At 37.5% G+C, this 17,947-nt stretch overlaps 1 protein-coding gene across 2 annotated transcripts in view; it reads right to left on the bottom strand.

The window, feature by feature from the left end:
• Positions 1–332: 332 nt before the first annotated feature.
• Positions 333–17,947, bottom strand: part of LIFR (LIF receptor subunit alpha) — a 71,604-nt gene continuing 53,989 nt past the window's right edge. For both annotated transcript variants that reach the window (XM_037002327.2, XM_037002331.2), the window contains 8 exons: positions 17,700–17,913; positions 15,342–15,521; positions 12,662–12,763; positions 11,897–12,064; positions 10,354–10,515; positions 9,352–9,445; positions 7,694–7,772; positions 333–7,508 (listed from right to left, as the gene is read on the bottom strand). In XM_037002327.2, the coding sequence (XP_036858222.1) occupies positions 6,879–7,508; positions 7,694–7,772; positions 9,352–9,445; positions 10,354–10,515; positions 11,897–12,064; positions 12,662–12,763; positions 15,342–15,521; positions 17,700–17,913 (1,629 nt within the window). In that variant the 3' untranslated portion in view covers positions 333–6,878. The remainder of the gene's footprint in view (positions 7,509–7,693; positions 7,773–9,351; positions 9,446–10,353; positions 10,516–11,896; positions 12,065–12,661; positions 12,764–15,341; positions 15,522–17,699; positions 17,914–17,947) is intronic.

Here is a 17,947-nt window from a genome sequence, read left to right as displayed (position 1 = left end):
ATCTCCAGAAATATTTGTTATTTTTAGAGGGAAAAAAAATCCATACTTTAAGGACTGGTACTTACTATTTCATAATATTGGATTACCAATATTTGATTATTTTAACACTAATTGCTCTGGTAAATAGAATATAGATTTTATAGAACATACAGAAGGTTCTATCAATGGCATAGCAATGTATAAAGTATTAAAAATGTAGCCATAACCCTGTATGACTGCATCATAACTCTTATGGGATAGAACCAAAAGCATTAACAGTAACAAGAGCAGAAGGCATTTTCCTAAGTGCTTAAAAGAGGGAAAAAACACAATAATGCCCAAATTTGTCAGTGTAAGTTGTAAGAAAATATATTTATTTTTTCATGACAATACAATGATAAAATTGTTAAATACATGCATGTTTTAAAAACAAACATAAGTAACATCTTTAAAGTTAACAGCCAAGCATACTAGTTTTACATTTAATGTGTTTTAGTAATAGGTTACTTATGTTCTATGTTCCTGCTAAAATCATGTTTTTCCGAAAAGATATGGAAAGGAAACTAAATTCTGAAATTATTCAATGATATAAAATGTCCAATTTCCCACTCTGGCAATGGCAACAAAACCTCCAAATTTTCATGAGGCAGAACATACTCCAGTTGTTATCTCTGTAAATGGACTTGTTTTTTTCCATATTAAAATCAGAATTCTGTGAATCAGAATGGAATCACACAAATATACTGTGATCTATAGTTTACTTCCTTATATGTATATTTAAATGTTTCCTTATAAGATTAAGCATGATTGTAGGTACAGAACATCACAACTGATCATTCAGATTTAAAAAATGTCTGTAGTGGTAACATTTCAAGAAATGAAAAAGGGAACAATTTTGGATCTACAGTTTCTCCCTATCTGTCAGGTATGTTTGCATACACCTGACCAAACAAAAATTAGTAAACAGTTAATAGTATTCATAAAAAACTGAAAATATTTAACACATAACATCCCCTTTGAAAAAAACACTCATTCTACCTTATAAAAAAACAAAAAAACTATATCTGTTCACAGTATGTGTATTTTGTAAACAGTAATTCACTGTAATGCAATTTTGAAAATTAAAAAATGGTAATTTCCTTGCATTATCAGGACCTCTGACTTGTGGCCAGCTGATGAAAGAGAAAAAAAGGTAATATATTCCTATAGGAAAGTTGAGCATTTCAAAATGATTTTACCTTTGGACATACCGTTAAGGTGGTGCTGTCTCAAACTCAGGATGTCTTTCTACCCAGGCTAATCTTTTTCAAGAAATTTTGAATTGAAATATGTAAGAAAAGGCCATGCTGCTTTTTGAGAAGATAATAGGACCAAACAAATTATGGAATATCACACAAACCTACCCTTCCACAATAATGAACTGAATAGGGTTTCTTTTTGTGTGTTGTTTTCAACTACTCATAACATATGCATGTTTTCCCTAAACATTATATTGGAAGGAAGATATTAAATTGAAGGATATATCATAAATAATGGAGAAAAGTTTTGGCATCAAACTCAGGACAGATTATTTGGAAAAAATTTTTATGTAAATCATTCAGTATTGTTTTCTATGATCAGTTGCAAAAATACTAATGCTAAACCTAACAGCTAACTTGTCCAGGTTTTAATGAAAATTATCACCTAGAAATCTTTTGTGATCTTTTATAATACACCACTGGAATGCTTAGAAAAAACAGTAAGTTCAGGAACTAAAAGTTACCCATTTAAAATGGAATAATTCTAAAGGGAAGTACATTTTAAATGTAGAAGGAAATTCAATACATTTAAGCAAGCCATTCAATCAGGGATACAAAGTATTTTTGCCTTAAGAGCAGCATAAGATCTGTCCTGCTAGTTTTTATTTTTTTAAGTTCTAGTTAGCTACTGCAAAGGCAGTCTTAGAATATGTATGTAAATGTAATAAAAATGAATTCCTTATCAATTATACATTCATTCTCTGCCCCCCGCCCCATTCACATCTCTTACTTTTTAGGGTATTCAGTTATAGCAGCCAAAAATAATGTAAGTTATTACTGTTTTGTATGTGGTTAATATTCAATCAGTTACACTCTCAGTTTACTTATTTAAGAACTTTTGAATTTATTATTTCTATGGTTCTTCAGCTAGGTACTTGTACATAAAAACATTCAGAAGAGATTCCTTTTAAAACACTTTTTTCATAAAAATGTTGCAGTTAGAATTTGCCTTACATAAATTCTGTTTATAACTTGGACACTTATATAAGTATCATCATTCTTAATATAGGAGAAACAAACATTACTCATGGTTAAAAATAATGGAATCCTATCATAACTGAGTATCATAAAGATTTGGATATATTCTGTATCAAATCATATTCCCTGAAATTTTACCACACACAATACAACCTGACATATCAATTAACTGAATGTTGTCCTTAATCCTCCAAAGCGACATTGCAAATATTTCATCTGTATTATAATTAGCATGAATGTGATCATGTAATAGTTGAGACAAAAGCACTAATTGAAAAGACAAATCCTACCACCCTATTGAAGTAAGTTTAAATATTAATAGCCGTGGTACATAATCCATGAAGATACATTCATAGGCCAATTCAAACCAGTAATTTCCAATGATATTCTAAAATCATGTTTACAAGATAAATCTCCAGTAAGTTAAACCATAAGTCAATTTCTTCTGTGAAAAATTTTCTTCTGGATGTAAAAGACAAGATGGGCATGGTACCATAAAACTTTATTTCAGAAGGAAAATGCCAGTTTAAAATAAATGCTTTGAAGAACTAGTTTATCAAGAGAATAAGAGCTTATATTAATCAATTAAGCTCACACATCAGTGTGTTGCTGGTCTGCCAGAAGACATGGTGGTTGGTACAAACACATCCCAAGTTGTGTACCCACCAAATAAAAAGATACTATAAACACTTAAAATGGAGGAGGAATAAGATATCTCATGATGCTTTTACATGAGTCTTTCCTAAGTTTTCATTTGAACTGTGGATCCACTTCTACAGTAAATCTGCATCTTTGAGCCAAGAGTCTCAGATCTACACAAGCTAGATCCTGATACACACCCCCCTTCAGGAAAGCTCTGTTAAATCTGCACATTCTGGGATGGGACTAGGTCAATAAAAAATTACTCACTGGGCTTCTACTATGTACCTAGTCTTTGTAATCAGCTAATGATTTCACATTTGACTTTTGAGATGCCTAATATTTTACTTCCAAAATTTAAAAAAAAAGGCATTTTATAAAAGATACACAAATTTTAACATGACTCAAAACAGAAAACAGTAAAAACTTATTTAGACAGGAAAAAAACTCTTATGAGATTATGTGCCTGAGTAGTAGAAAAATTTGAGATAACATTTTCTGCATATTGACATGTTAGGGAGTACTTTAATTTCAAAATACCATAAAATTGATTTCAAATTCCTTTTGGAAGAAAATATTTTCTAGTCTCCTTCACTATACTACAACTAATTATTCAAATACAAAAGGACTGTAATGATCTTTAAATATGAAGACGAGTAAGAAATTATAGAACTAATTTCCAACAAGAATACAAGCTGCATGAAGCTTTAAGAATATGACTTTACCACAGTTTCTGAGAGTGGAACAGTACTAGGTATTTTAAATGCAATCCTTCAGATCCATGAGCCGTTCAGGTAATGCTGGTGTAAAATGAAGCTGACACTTCCATGCTTACACTTTTCCATGATGGCTGCTTCTGGGTCTAAACTGCAGGAACACAGCACCTCTATCACCTAAGCACATTGACAAGCAGCTCAACTATCCACACACGTGGGGCCACACTCTCAAATCCAGGCTTCTACAGGTTCATTACATTGATGACTTCAATTGTATATGGGTGTGAATCCATGCAATACATACGTACGAGGTCTATCTAATGTCAAAAGCCTAGCTAAGTGTTCTAAGAGTATTTGTAAATTAAATAGTTTACTTAAAATAGCCACTCACAAGAGAAATGCAATCATAATGACCACCAGAAGGTCCACTCCTTACAAGTGAAGCTTGCTTTGAAATTGGCTTATAAGTGAATTGGTTTATAAGAGTTGTGACAATAAGCCCTATTCAACAGACATAGTGGAACATATTTCTAGTTCAGACATTTAGAATGTTCTAACCAACAACTGGGCTTTAGTTGAGGAGAGAGGGGTTTCCCAATTATTTTTCCAGTCAGGAAGGGCTGGAGGAACATATCTCGCCTCCTTCCAAAGCCTTTGACCCCCACCTCCCCATCCCAGGGGAGGGAGGAGCTAATGGGACCAGACAAAGCATGAGCACCATCAGCCTGCCTTTCACACTTGCACATGGTCTGGCACTGACAAACGGTACACTGTGTCTTCACCAGTGCCTCCAGTGACACAGACAACCAGGCATGTGACAGAGTATTCGCTCTCTCTACCCCTCTCCTCTCCTTGTGTTGAAGCCACCCCACCATCCCCAGGTGGGGTGGGGGTGGGAGGCAATAACTTCCCATCTCCACAATGGGTCTGGCTGTCTGCAGTTCAGTGGGGAAAGACAAGGGACATGCTTTGGCCTTGGTCCTAGACCACATTTTCCCAAGCATATAGCAAGTTACAACGAGCTTGCCCAGACAACATAGTGTAACTGCTTCCCATCAACCTAGTGATCACAGAGCTCAGAACTGCAGAACAGGGGAGAGGTGAGCAGCACTCTGTGAGCCTTTTTCATGCAGGAAAAGCAGTGAGGTCTTGGATGGGGGGGTGACGGAGTTATTACATTGGCCAGAAAGGGCACTAGATTCAGATGGTCACAGTTGAAATGCATGAGCATTAATGACAGATCAAACTATCTCTTCTGGCCTTTTCTTACTATCTCAGTACAGTGTAGTTCAGTCCAGTGAACTTTTACCTTCACCAACACTTATCCTAAAAAGATGAAATACAAGATCTGTAGGTCCCAGTGGGGCACAGGCAAGAGTTGGGAGCGACAAGCTTCCACAGGGAGAAAAGGCAGTCCCAGATCTGAGTGTCTTGGGTAGAGGCCAAGGGAAGGAGACCAAGAGGATAAATAAGAATGCAAAGCAAACTCTGTTAGGAATGATTCTGCTCTGATACATTTTTTCATTGCTGAATATCTCTATGAGTGATTACATAGTTTCAATATACTATGTGTATATATAATTCTATTTCATTCCACATGTCCATATGTCACTAAACTCAGGAATTTAGCTGAATTCTAGCAATTAAAATCAGGATTCATAAACCAGAGTACCTCAACAGATTTTGTCCCTTGTCACCCTGTGGCTTTTTCCCACAACCTGGTTTTTAGTAAGGATACATTATGAGCTAAAAAAAAGACCCCAAAAACCCCTGATTCCTTATGACAATACATTACAGAACTTCAGATGATAGGAAACAGGTACATTTTGACCTATACAGATACTTCACATTTTCAAGTACTTTTGCCTTAACTATCAAAAGACAAAATGCACACCTAACCTGAAGGCAGGGAAAACATAAGATGTACTTTCACTTTTCATTCTGCTTTTCCAAGAATCATATTCATTCTGGACATCATTTATGAAAACCAAGGTTGGGCAGAAGCTGCTATAAAGACACACAACTTTGGACATGAAGCAACAGCTATACCTTTCATGCAGGTATGCCCACTGATTCAAAGTCACGTCATCACATTTCATAGAAAACAGCCCTGGAGTAATTTTTCCTTAAGAAACTTTATCTTTTTAGTTTTATACTTAAAAATTTGAGGCCTGGATCAAACAGCCCAGATTATCAGTCTGGGCTGATAATCACTGAAGAGGGAGGAACTGTAAGATGCACAATTGGTAGAACATTGGCTACAAACACAGAGTTGTCAAAGGCTGTCACTGCCCGGGTGCCGGGGCTCACTGGTCTTCCTCAGGAGAACATGAAGGCAATCAGAACTATACAGATAGCTAATGTAGCTAGATATTGCTTAGTAGTCATCTCAAATAGCAAATCTTGGGATTATATGTTTATGAATAATATTGAATTTGCTCCTATACTGATAAAAATGATACTTGTGTCCCAAAAAAATCCTGGATTTTTAAAAACTTAGATCTACAGTCTTAGAAATTTAGGTTTAAATACTAGGGAACTTAGCTGTGATAAGGGATGCTCACATAAAAGCTAAAAATTAATGGAAGGTTTTGAAAAACCTACCAAAGCAAGAAAATGCAATTCTGATTTGGGCTGGTCAGTGTCACGCTTGTTTTCCAAGTTTGTACCCCTGAGAAAACTGTTTGTAACCATTATACAGTAGGCACAGAAATCAGCATACTTTATCAAACAAAACACTAAATAGCTGTCACTACATTAAGATTATATTAATTTTGTAAATCCTGTGGATAGAGGGGAATAATGTTGAAAGTTTTAAAATCTTTGCTTGGTGTTCATGTAGAATGGAGCAATTGTCAAGCAAATAAAGATCATCTGTTACTCTTTGTTCTCCTGTGCCTGCAAATCTGCTTGCAATTCTGTAACATATACACATGAGAAAACCATTAGTAACAGAACAGAACACAGGTGCTGAGGGATTTGGTTTGCATGTATGGACTAGACAGTAATAGCCTTAAAATGCTTCTTGAAGGTAGGACACATGAATTCTGTGGTTCTAATCACAAATAGTTCCAAATCTTGAATTGTGGGGACTGAATTTATGAGTTGCTATCCTTTGGCTTTTAGACTACATCAAAAGTGTGTTAACACTTTTAGTGTAATGGTGCACCAATACTTCACAGGATCCCTCCAAGGTGCCCAGTGCTGACACAGCAGTACTAGTAACGAGAGCTTATCGAGATGGCAGACTGAAGGGACAGGGAGCACTTTAGTCATTTGGTTTGTTCTGAAAAAAGTTTGTAAAGGACCACCCTCCTCCATTAGATTTAGGGGAGTCTTCATCTTTAGGAGGAATCAAAAATTGTCGGGAGTTAATGGAGCATGGACTTCCAAAAGAGACAATTTCACTGTTGCTGTCTGTGGATCTAGGGGAGTCTGGAGTTACCAAGTTCCAAGTATTTACATTTGCCTGAGGTCTGTAACCGGCAGTTTTATCTAAATCATCATCATCATCTGCAGCGAGATCTTCTACAGTAGAAGTAATGGGAAGGTGCATTTGTGGCTTGTATCCTGCACCCTCTATGGGGTCAGTTTCTTGTTCTTCCTCTGGTTTTGCCTGAGGCTGATACATGGACTGGATATCGATGTAAATGACTTGGGAGGCCCCTCCGGCTTCATCCACTCCCGGGTTCGGGATTTCTTCCTCAATGACGGGTGGACAATAGGACACAACCACATGGTTTTCAGGTTCTGCATCAGAGCTATCTTCTGGACGCTCAGCCACTGGAGAAATTATTTCTGTATCTTCTATTTTAGGAACTGTTGATCGAGTTTCCAGAACCTCAACATTATTTGGGGTACAGGGATTCATTTCCAATGTTTTAAGAGGACTGTTTCCCTAGAAATACATTTTAAAACAGTGATTAAGGATAGCACTAAATGCTTCATGCAATACCTCTCCTACTATTTTCTAATACATTTGCTCTGGATGACATTTGCACATTAAAAACTTTTCACAAAAGACTAAAAGAAGGAAGCTGTATGCTGTACTTGGAAGATAAATGTTAGAAAATAAAGAATTACCTCACAGACACTCTTCTGAAACTGTAAAGCTTTACAGTTTTCTGGATTGGGAATATCAGGGTAGAAGGTTTCTTTAATCCTTTAAATAAAGACAATTCAGTACATTTAATAATTACAATATTATCAATTAAACAACAAATAAATTAATAAATCATCAGGCTTATTTTGAATTTCATATGAATACTTAAAAGAGAATAGTGGAAGATTACTTTTAATGTGATCATTTACTAGAGCTTTCTACACAATGTACTGAGAGGTTCCTATCTGAAAACTTCGAACAGGATTTCTATTTCTAGAATTATCTTATGTATTTTATGAAAATGGAACACGAACAATTACTATGGTGATTGTGCTATTAAGGCGAAAGTAAAATACAGGCATTTCTCATCTAACCAGTATGTTAGATGATTGATTACTTAGGAACACATTTGCATTAGGGAGTTTTCATAACAGGCTCTGGACTATTAGAAAAAGAAAGGCTGTCAATTTTGAGCAAAAACTAAATGCAAAGAAAAATGAGATTTGCTCAGTGCCATATTATACTTATGGACATTAAAAAGAACTTTATTGTTTGAAATTCCTGCAGGGGAAAAAAGCCTTGTTAATGTAAGTCTGACATGTTCTAACTTCTAAACTCCATTTTTTCCTATTGAAATAATTTTTAAAATGTGATTTTTGGTACTGAGAAAATGGTTATCAAAACAGGTACTTTTATAGTTCTAAACTATTACTATTTTGATTTATAAAGCCAGGATTGCTAGAATACATTCCTTCTTTATCACAGATTGTTTTTAAGGCGGGTGAGCACTGTCTATGCATGAATACAGCCATCTGCCTGGAGCCTGGCCCGGAACAGCTCCCGCCAGCTGATCCTGAGGTGCCCTCTCCCACTGAGCCCTTGCTCACATCCGCTCACCTCCTGCGACTCACTATCCCATTTCACCCAGCAAACAGTTCTCACTTTCTCCAGAAGACCAAGCTCTTTCTAATTTCTGGGTCCTCACAGAAGCTATTCTCTCAGCCTGAACATTCTTTCCCTCTCCTTGTGCTCTGGATTCTGCTCAGATGGAACTCCTACAGGAGGAAAGCCTTGGTGGGCCACCTCCCGTGACATGGTTCCTTTAATTTGCCTCATGACACTCAAAGCCCTTCCTAGTACTTACACTTTGTAAGCGTGTATTTATTGAATGATTATGGATTTAATGCCCATTTTTCCCCACTGTGCTGTAAGTTTATAGGGGCCACGCTTATTTAGTTCACTACTCTATCCCTCTTCACATAGGAAGGGTCATTCATATTTGCTGAATACATTACCAGATTTTCTAAATAGTTTGCCAGGTCAAGTGAGATCTTAATTATTAAATTAATCCGGCTTATAGTCATTGCCATATTTATGCCTGCAAATAATTTTGTGAGTACAAGTGATACTATTTAAAATTATTAATAAATATGTAGGGAAAATTTATATTTTTACTGTATTAATTTTAAAACCTTTAAATAATATGTCATTTCTTGCCTAATATTAAATTCAAAGTTAATTCTGACTAAACCAGTTTTTACTTGTTTCAATCAAATAAGAAATATTTATTTCTTAACACAAAAACTAAATAATCATGCCCTTAAGAACAAAGCAGCAAGAGTAAATGCAGACACATTACCATTCTCGCTTCCGATAGCAAAGGACACTTGTTACCACCCCAACAATGACAGCCACTGCCACTGGGATGAGAATGGCAATAATTAATCCAACAGCTGAAAAGAGAATATTGCAAATATTAAGATTCTGATTTTTAGTATGAAGTACAGAATAAATTCATATTATAAGATATTTAAGTTGGTAGATCATTTGAAGGGAAAAAAACAACTGCCATACAGACACTGAAAGACTATTAAACTGCTCAAGTATTTAATAATTTTTATACTATCAACTGCATTATTTAGGGCAGGACTTCTCAATCTTGGCCCTAGTGACAGTTTAGGGGAGGTATTTCCCTGTTGTGTTGGGGAGGAGATGCTCCTATGCACTGTAGGAAGTTTACCAGCACCCCTGGACTTCTAACCACTAAATCCCAGTAGCACCCCCACTGTGACAACCAAAAAAGTCCCCAGACATTGCTAGGTATCCCCTAGAAGGCAAAATCATCCCCAGCTGAGAACCACATCCTCAGATCCTTTATAAGCACGTGAGCTCCCATTCAGGGGTGGAGAATAAGCCCAAGACCAAACTAAAATTCTTTGTTGACAGTCAAGTCTGTCGCTCTTCTCTACTTTCCATCTCACAGTGATGAATGTTGTGTTTTACACATTTTTTTAAAGGATATTTCTTTCACTCTTCTCTGGATATGTTAAAAATCACATTTAGAATAGTTCAGGCAAAAAATTTTAAACCGACTGACTATTATATAAATTCAACATGACTTTCAGGTTCAGATGTATCCTTAATTCATTCATTTCTTAGGTACTCATTTGGACATAGTTTCAGGTAACTGACAAGAATAAATGTGAAATCATCCCACGATCTTTTAACACTGCCCTCTACCCACTATAAAAATGCAACAAATTGTGAAGTACTGAAAAGGGGGAGTTCCTACATAAACAAAAATCACTAGAAACACTGCATCTAGGTATTGAAAGCATCTCAGTGGCAATATTTAACTTACAATTTTCCTTTGTGACCACAAACATGCTCTTCTCTGGGCCCATTCCACCATCTGTATAGGCTCGCAAGACCAGATGGTAACTCGTTTTACCTTGAAGATCAGCAATTCTCAGTGTCTTCTGGGATATATCAGTAATATTCTTAACCTTTATGTCAGAACGACCTATTTTAAAAGTAAAGAATAGTATTAATGATTTCTATACCATTTTAACCGAATGATTACTCATGCCTGCCACAAACACATCCCTGTTAAGTGAGTCTGGCTGTTGGCCACTGTTAGGACCAGAGTCCATGGAGTTGGCCAGAGCCATGTTCAAGTTCTACCTCTGCTAGTTCATAGCTATGTGATCTGGACCTATGTTTGAAACCACTGTAACTTGAGTTTTTCTAAATATGCAACAGAACATCACAAGATACCTCATAGGCTGTGTGAAGTTTTCATACATGTTCTCTAGAATAATGCCTGGCACAAAGCAGGCAATCAATAAAAGCCACTTCTCTGTGTTACTCAGAGCATGAAAAGCCACAACCACAAGACGGGGATGGCAAGGATGCTGCCATTCACCCTACTCCTGACTATGAGCATTTTACTCTAATTCTAGTGACCCACCCACCATGTCTAACTAGAAGTCTAAATGCTAGAATTTTAACTGTTCAAGTGTAAAATTTCTGAGCACTTGAAAATTACACTAGACCCTGGATATGTGTAGAATTTGGTATTTAGGGTTTCCTCATCCACAGGCAACTCTGAGGTGTCAGGAAATGCAGAACCATTGATCTGGGGAGCGCCGTTTAATGTGGCATCTCTTGGGAAGTGAGTTCGCTAATGCCCGGTCAACATTTCCTGCACTGCTGCTGTTCTCTACTTGACCGAAAAGCATTCAATAATTAAAATTGTTACTTATAGGAAATGGAAGCTTTGAAATTGAAAAGACTAAACTGTTATGTGGCTACAAGTAATAAATACCTGACTCCCAACAGAAACATAATTCAGGGAAAAACCAATTCTGCATAAACATTCCTCTATTTGAAAATCTGAGAATTCTGAACGTATTAGACTTACCATTGGTTAAAGATTCACATCAACAATCAAGTCAGTTAAACTTCTTGGCTTAAGGCTGTGGCTAATTGTGTGATGGCCCTTTGTCAGATGACAGCTGACACTCTGAAGCCATTTTTAGGTTCCTCCACTATTCCCCTCTATTATTTTAAGTACAGAAAGACTTAATTTTAAATAAACCTCATAAAATGCTATGTTATGGATCATCATGCAGCAGAACTAGTATAAGAGATGGACTCTGTGATTTAGGGCTTATAAATCAAAGGCCTCAGAATAAATGATTTAAATGATTTCTGAAAGACCATACATGTCACTTACCACATACCACAATCTCAAAATTTCATATTCATGCATTTTCATCTCCCTAATTTTCAGACAGTTTTGGAAACCAGCAGAGAATTTCTCAGCAGCACTTCCCTTGCTTTTTTGTGTGGTTTATGAGGAACTTCTAAGGAACACTACTCTCACTAACTAATTTACTTACCTGATTCTAAATCTCTCATCTTAGATGTGTCTCGCTCTCCTTTTTCAAAGTAAAATAAGTATCCTCTTAAAAAGCCTCTCAGCTCTTCCACTGGAATATCTTCCCATTTTACTAATATTGAATCTGCAGATGTATCCTCAACAGTAAAATTGGGTGCAACATTTGGAGCTGGAAAAGGAAAAAAACTCAGTAACTACAGGAGAATTTACTAGTATAGAGTAAGAAACTAATGTTTAATGAGTTTTCTAGCCTCAGAAATAGCTAAACTTGGAATTAAACTTTATTCTCTATCAAATTATAAACTTTTAGAGTTATTATTATAAACATTTTCATTGTGAAGTTTATATGCTAATAACTAGAGACACAAAGGTAGAACTTGCAACACATGTATGTAGGGAGGCAACTTATGCAGAATCTTAAGCGGCTACTCAATCAGCCTTCATTTTAATTTCCCCTCTTTATTGATAGTATTGAATAACTTAACAGGTTTTTAAACTTGTGTAAGTTCAAACAAATATTCTGACATCCAAATTAAGATTTAATTTTCTCAATGACAACAGTAAAATTGTGAAATATAAACATTAAACAAATGGAGTAATATTATGTAATCATAAATAACTTCAAATGTTTCATACAAATTATTTTTGTTTCCTTGAACTAAACATCTCAATTCAATCTATTTTTAAAATTCATTTCACAGTTGTTGCTGATTTATAATTTCCCATGTTACCTTGTGCACTAAGGAAACATACCCATTTAACTTACCCAATTCCTCTATATATCCAATTATAGAACGTAATAACTGATATCCTTGATTTCTGCACCCATACAAGAAAAAATTATATCTTATACCTGGTCGGAACTGATCTATAAGATGAACAGAATCAGTAAATTTTCATTAGTACATATTACTATGAATATCTATTTTAGAAATACCAAATTTATAACAAATTGCTCTGCCATTTCCAAAGCTAATATTAAACAGATGTTTTTTATAATACAAAATACATCAATATTTTAAAAATTGGTTAAGTATTCAGAATGAAAACTGATTAAACAAAAACAGATTCACTCCTATTGTAATGAACAGCTTAGTATTATAAAAAAGAGTGGTGATTGAGGTTTTCATTTTGTTCCTTAAAAATCAGCGACAACTTCTTCCCGGAGATTTGGTCTAAGGTCAGTTTACCCACCTATCCTAGGCCCACATTAAGCTTCTGAAGAGCCATTCCCTAACTAGTGTTATTTCTGGACTGGAAAGAAACTTCTGTTCTCCCATTGCTCCAAGAAGCAGATACTGCATTTCCATTCTTCTATCTGAGGCTTCAGAGTTAAAGGGACTGAGCCGTGGAGTCTGTTCCTCTTCGTGGCATAACTCCATGAGACCCAGAAGAGAAGCACCTTAACTTCAACTCAAAAAAGCTCCCTTTAAATGACTCCTTGATACAATGCAATGTGTGAAATGTTGGGAACACAGAGGTGGACACAGTAAGACCCCTGGCCTGGAGAACCTGGCAGAGTGGTGGGGAGACAGATGAACAGGATAACCATGAAACAGGGTACTAGACCAGAGGGCCCTATCACAGGACTTTCAACATGGGACCACATCAGTCTAAGACAATCAGAAAATGACACCAAGACATGACATTTGAATAGGGCCTTGAAAGACAATCTGCTCACCAGTGGTGATCTAGGAAGAAGATACCGCTTGCCAGGGGATGAGGGCAGCATACAGGATTGCATTTAACTGGTGGGATGCAACTATTCTAGTGAGGTCATAACTCTAGCTTTTCAATTATGTACCCACCAACCACCAGTGCTCTACGGGCCCAAAGTGAGATGGTCACCCTCTAAAGTCACTGTGCAACTTTTTTCTTTGGTATTGCTCTCCTGCGTTTATGTTAGTAAATCTGTGCCTAGTTTTACGTTTCAGTTATGTATATCTTTATTCTAGAGGGTTTTGCCACTTAAAAAAAAGCCTGCTTCAGAGCATCAGAAATGTGTTTTGGGGTCATGAAATAGAGAAGATAGTTGAATGAGTAGATGACTGAGTGCGAAAGGAGTAGGAAGTGCTTACCCTGGCCACACACTGTTCTAGTAAATACAAAACAAAATTCCCAGCCTTTTGGAGCTTTGAATTGCTCTGGATTTGAATCCTGGTGCTACAACACGCTAGTTTTGTGACCTTGGGCAAGTTATCTAACTTCTCTGAGCGTCTGTTTTCTCAACCACCTAGGGCCTTTGTTCATCTGCCTCAAGATAGAAATCTCTCCTCATCCTACAGGTCTCAACTTAAACTTGCATCCTGAGACACTCTATCTAAGGGGAAGCCTCTCTGTGTCATTGCACCTGCCCCACTCCATCCCAATCCTTCTCAAAGCCCATGTGAGAAAGGATGGAAGAGGGGTTAGAACTTATAGAGTACACAGAAGCATGTAAAGCTCCAGCAGCTATGTGGGGGGAGATTCAAGGGGTGGTGCAGGAAGGAGGAGGGTGATGTATGGCTGGGCACTCGAGTAAGTGAGGTAAGCTGTATGAAAGGACAAAGGGACCACCACTGCCTTGGCCAACCACACGTGTGAAGGAGTCTGGCTGTATACCAAGTAGGACTGGAAAAAAATCTAAACCCACATGTAGTAATGTAGTGAATGGGACTCAGCATCACCACCATCAGGCTGCAGGTTCCAGAATTCCCTGGACAGAGGCATGAAACTCTCTTATCAGTTACTCAAAAGGAAAAATGATATTGGAAAGAGGGCTTCCACAGGACAAGGCTGGTTTAGCCTAGAGGTTGCTAAATATTCCTCATGGCTCAAGTTTAGGCTTTAACATAACCAAGTGGCTCAGCTTAGGAGACTCATGGCTCATTACGGTCAGGCCCTGTGAACCTCCATCGCCACACTGGCGTACATCCAGGAAAGTGGTAATGGGTGCCAGTCCTTCGCTCTCTGTCTCTCCGTAACCTCAGTAACCTGGGCTCTGGTTTAACAAAGGCCAAACAAAGGACAGTGAGTGAGGCCACACTGCTTCCAGTTTTACTGTGTTCTTTCTTCATGAGCATCTCTCCAGGTTGTTAAATCTATGACAGAATCTTTAATGCTACTAACATCCCATTTTATTTATGTACTGGAATTCACTCATTCTCTTATTTGCTATCTGAACTGTTTTCAGTCATTGTAATTCTAAATAATGCTGAGGTGAACATTCTTAGATGGAAACCTGTGTTGCTCTCTGATTAAGTCTTAGACTAAATTCCTGGACAAGCAACGACTAGAACAGAGGGCATGAATTCTTTCACATACACACTGCCACAAACCACCTTTCGGCTCACACCTGCCCCAGTGGTGAGGAAGAATGACCTCTCACTATGCCCAGTCACACCATGTGTTGCTCTTTTAAAAAGTATTTTTAGGAACTTTAATTGAGAGACAGTAATCCATCTTACCAGATTCTATTACAGTCTCAGTGCTGTTTGAAGGGACTTTTTTCCAGTCCATAAGGCAGGGTTCAGACCGAGATGAGTTACACCACTTGATAACATAGTCACAAGTCATGTTGGGATCGTAATTCCAAGTGAGGAGAATCCCATTTCCCATTCCAATGGCCTGCTCTATTTTGAGATCATCTTCAACAAGAAAGAAGGGTATTTTACTTGCATTAAAAACAATAATGTAAGGTAAAACTCAAGAAAATGGGTAAGACTTATAAAAATTACATCACTATACAGGAATTTTTAAATAGTACTCAAACTAGATAAACTTGTAGCAAAGTTTAGAAGTATTGTTCTGCTATTTTTTTTGTAACTATAGCAACTACCTGTACATATAGATAAACTCAGCACCTGAAAAAAATAGGAAGGCACCTAGAATTGGGTAGTGACACAGTAGGGCCAGGAAACAAAGATCAGGAGCCATGGGGCACAGTCCGAACCCCTTCTCTTACTCAATACGGAGGAGAGCTCTGTGAGGGCAGATGGGGGCTTGTGCCTACAGCTCCATGCTGGAGCCCAGAGGACGCAGAGTATGGAACACAATAGTATGCTGGATGAGCTAGCTCTTCTCTTCTTTCCAAGGAAGACTGTTACTCCATTGCAGAGGGTAGAGAGGGGTTGTGGACAAAGGAAGGGAGAGGGGGAATCTGCTGAAATGCAATAGGATCTAAAGTTATGGGAAGGGATAGGATAGCTGGCAACGGAGCAGAGAGAGAAGCCTAATAAGGGCCTGTGGAGTAAGGAGGGTGAGGTGCTGAGGCTGGGGGAAAGGTGCCTGTGGGAAGGCTGTGTTTCCCCATCTGACCAGATCTTGGACTTGTTGCTAAGGGAGGCCCAAGGTTGGGGGTGAGGACTGGGTGGGTTAGGAGAATGTAGCTAAAAGGAGAGGGAATTACCACAGTCACAGGAGAAAACAAGTAATTTCTTAACTCATTTATATTGCACTGTTTAGTAAAAAGCCACAGAAAGGTTTTTGAACAAAATTTGCATTCACAAAACAGCTACTATTGAACACAAGAGCACTTTGGCTCAGAATACAGACAACTTTGGACACAACAGCTTTTTGGCTCAATGTGATTGCAAATCCACAGTGTAAACCTGCTCTGAGGGCGCAGGGCCTCCACCTCAGGAAATCCTCAGGAATAATGATTTGTTCTGGGGCTTTAGTAATTGTCTGAAAGTTGATGACTAGACTACCGTTAATTCCATAAATTACTATCTTCTGAGGAACACATAGAGAAGGAAGAAATACAGTTCTTGAATGAAAAGTCAACATAGCTGTTGACCATCATTATGACAGAAATGGCCTCTATGATCTAAGTCAGTAGGTTCTGTTCCTATGGATGTTCACTGATGGCTCTTTTTTTTGCCACCACAGGGCTGCTAAGGACCTCTCCTCTCCAGCGTGTGCTGCTCTCTGGGCTCTGTTCCGTGTCTGTGAAATGTACTGTGCTTCCCCCATGCCTTCCTCCTAATACCCCAGGGCTGACTGAAACAGAGCAAAGAAGCAGTTAAGTGACAAGAAATAAGAAACTGCCTCAGCAAGAGCTGCATACTCAGAGGAGCCTAACTGGAACAACCTGTCTTCCTCTAGGAGTGGGTGGCCATTGAAAGGTGCCCCCATACTGGGGCAGGGCAGCAAAGGGGGATCAGGGAATGACATGGAAGAGGAGTGAACTGGGGAAAAAGGAAGAAGTGACTATTTAAAACTTAGGACTCAAGAGCTGTCAGGACAGCTAAGTCAGAATGGACTCATCACTGATAACCCATAAAATTCAGAGGAAGGCACTAAGTAATTTTAAAATTACACTACAGTTATTTTTTTAAAGCATATATTGAAGACCTAATTTAGATTTTAAATGGAATTTATCAGTAGGAATTCCTATTAGTAAAGCACATCTTATTAACAAAGCTGCTGTTTAAAATGAGTATTTTTTTCCTTCCTGTCTATTTATAAAACAGCCTAACTGACATAGCATCAACTCTCATGGTCTTGGAGAGATATATGAGAACAGTATTTGAGTAAACTGTTAAAATATTTCTTAAAAGCAATATCCACAACAATAACTCTCTAACATGTTAAAGTAACTGGGTATAGTAATCATTTTATCCATCAGTGCAAAGGCATGGAGTCAATAGTAATGACTGCTGTCTCAGTGAATGCTGGACAATAATCTGCTTGTTTCTCCTTATATATCAGCAGTAGCAGGGGCTCTAAGGAGAAAGCTGACATTACCTAAGGTCAAACAACGCCTTCCAAATGTTTCGCCTTAATTTTCTGTTCTCATATGCTACATTATCTTAAGTACTCACCATTTGGAATCTCCATACTGGCTATTTTAGAAGGTGGCGATGAGCCAACAGAATTTTTTGCCACCACACTGATGATATAGTCATTTTTATCAAGTTGTATTTCTGCCTTGTGTTGAGGATCAGGAATTTCAGAAAGGGATTGTGTTTCCTCATCTGACGAACATGATACATTATAGGAAAGTATTTTTCCATTAGCTTCATTAACGGGCAAAGGCTATGAAAAATAGAAAAATTAATTCTGTCACAAA

The sequence above is a fragment of the Manis javanica genome, chromosome 1 (genome assembly GCF_040802235.1).
Source record: "Manis javanica isolate MJ-LG chromosome 1, MJ_LKY, whole genome shotgun sequence".
Taxonomy (NCBI): Eukaryota; Metazoa; Chordata; class Mammalia; order Pholidota; family Manidae; genus Manis; species Manis javanica.
This window is presented reverse-complemented; position numbering and strand designations above follow the sequence as displayed.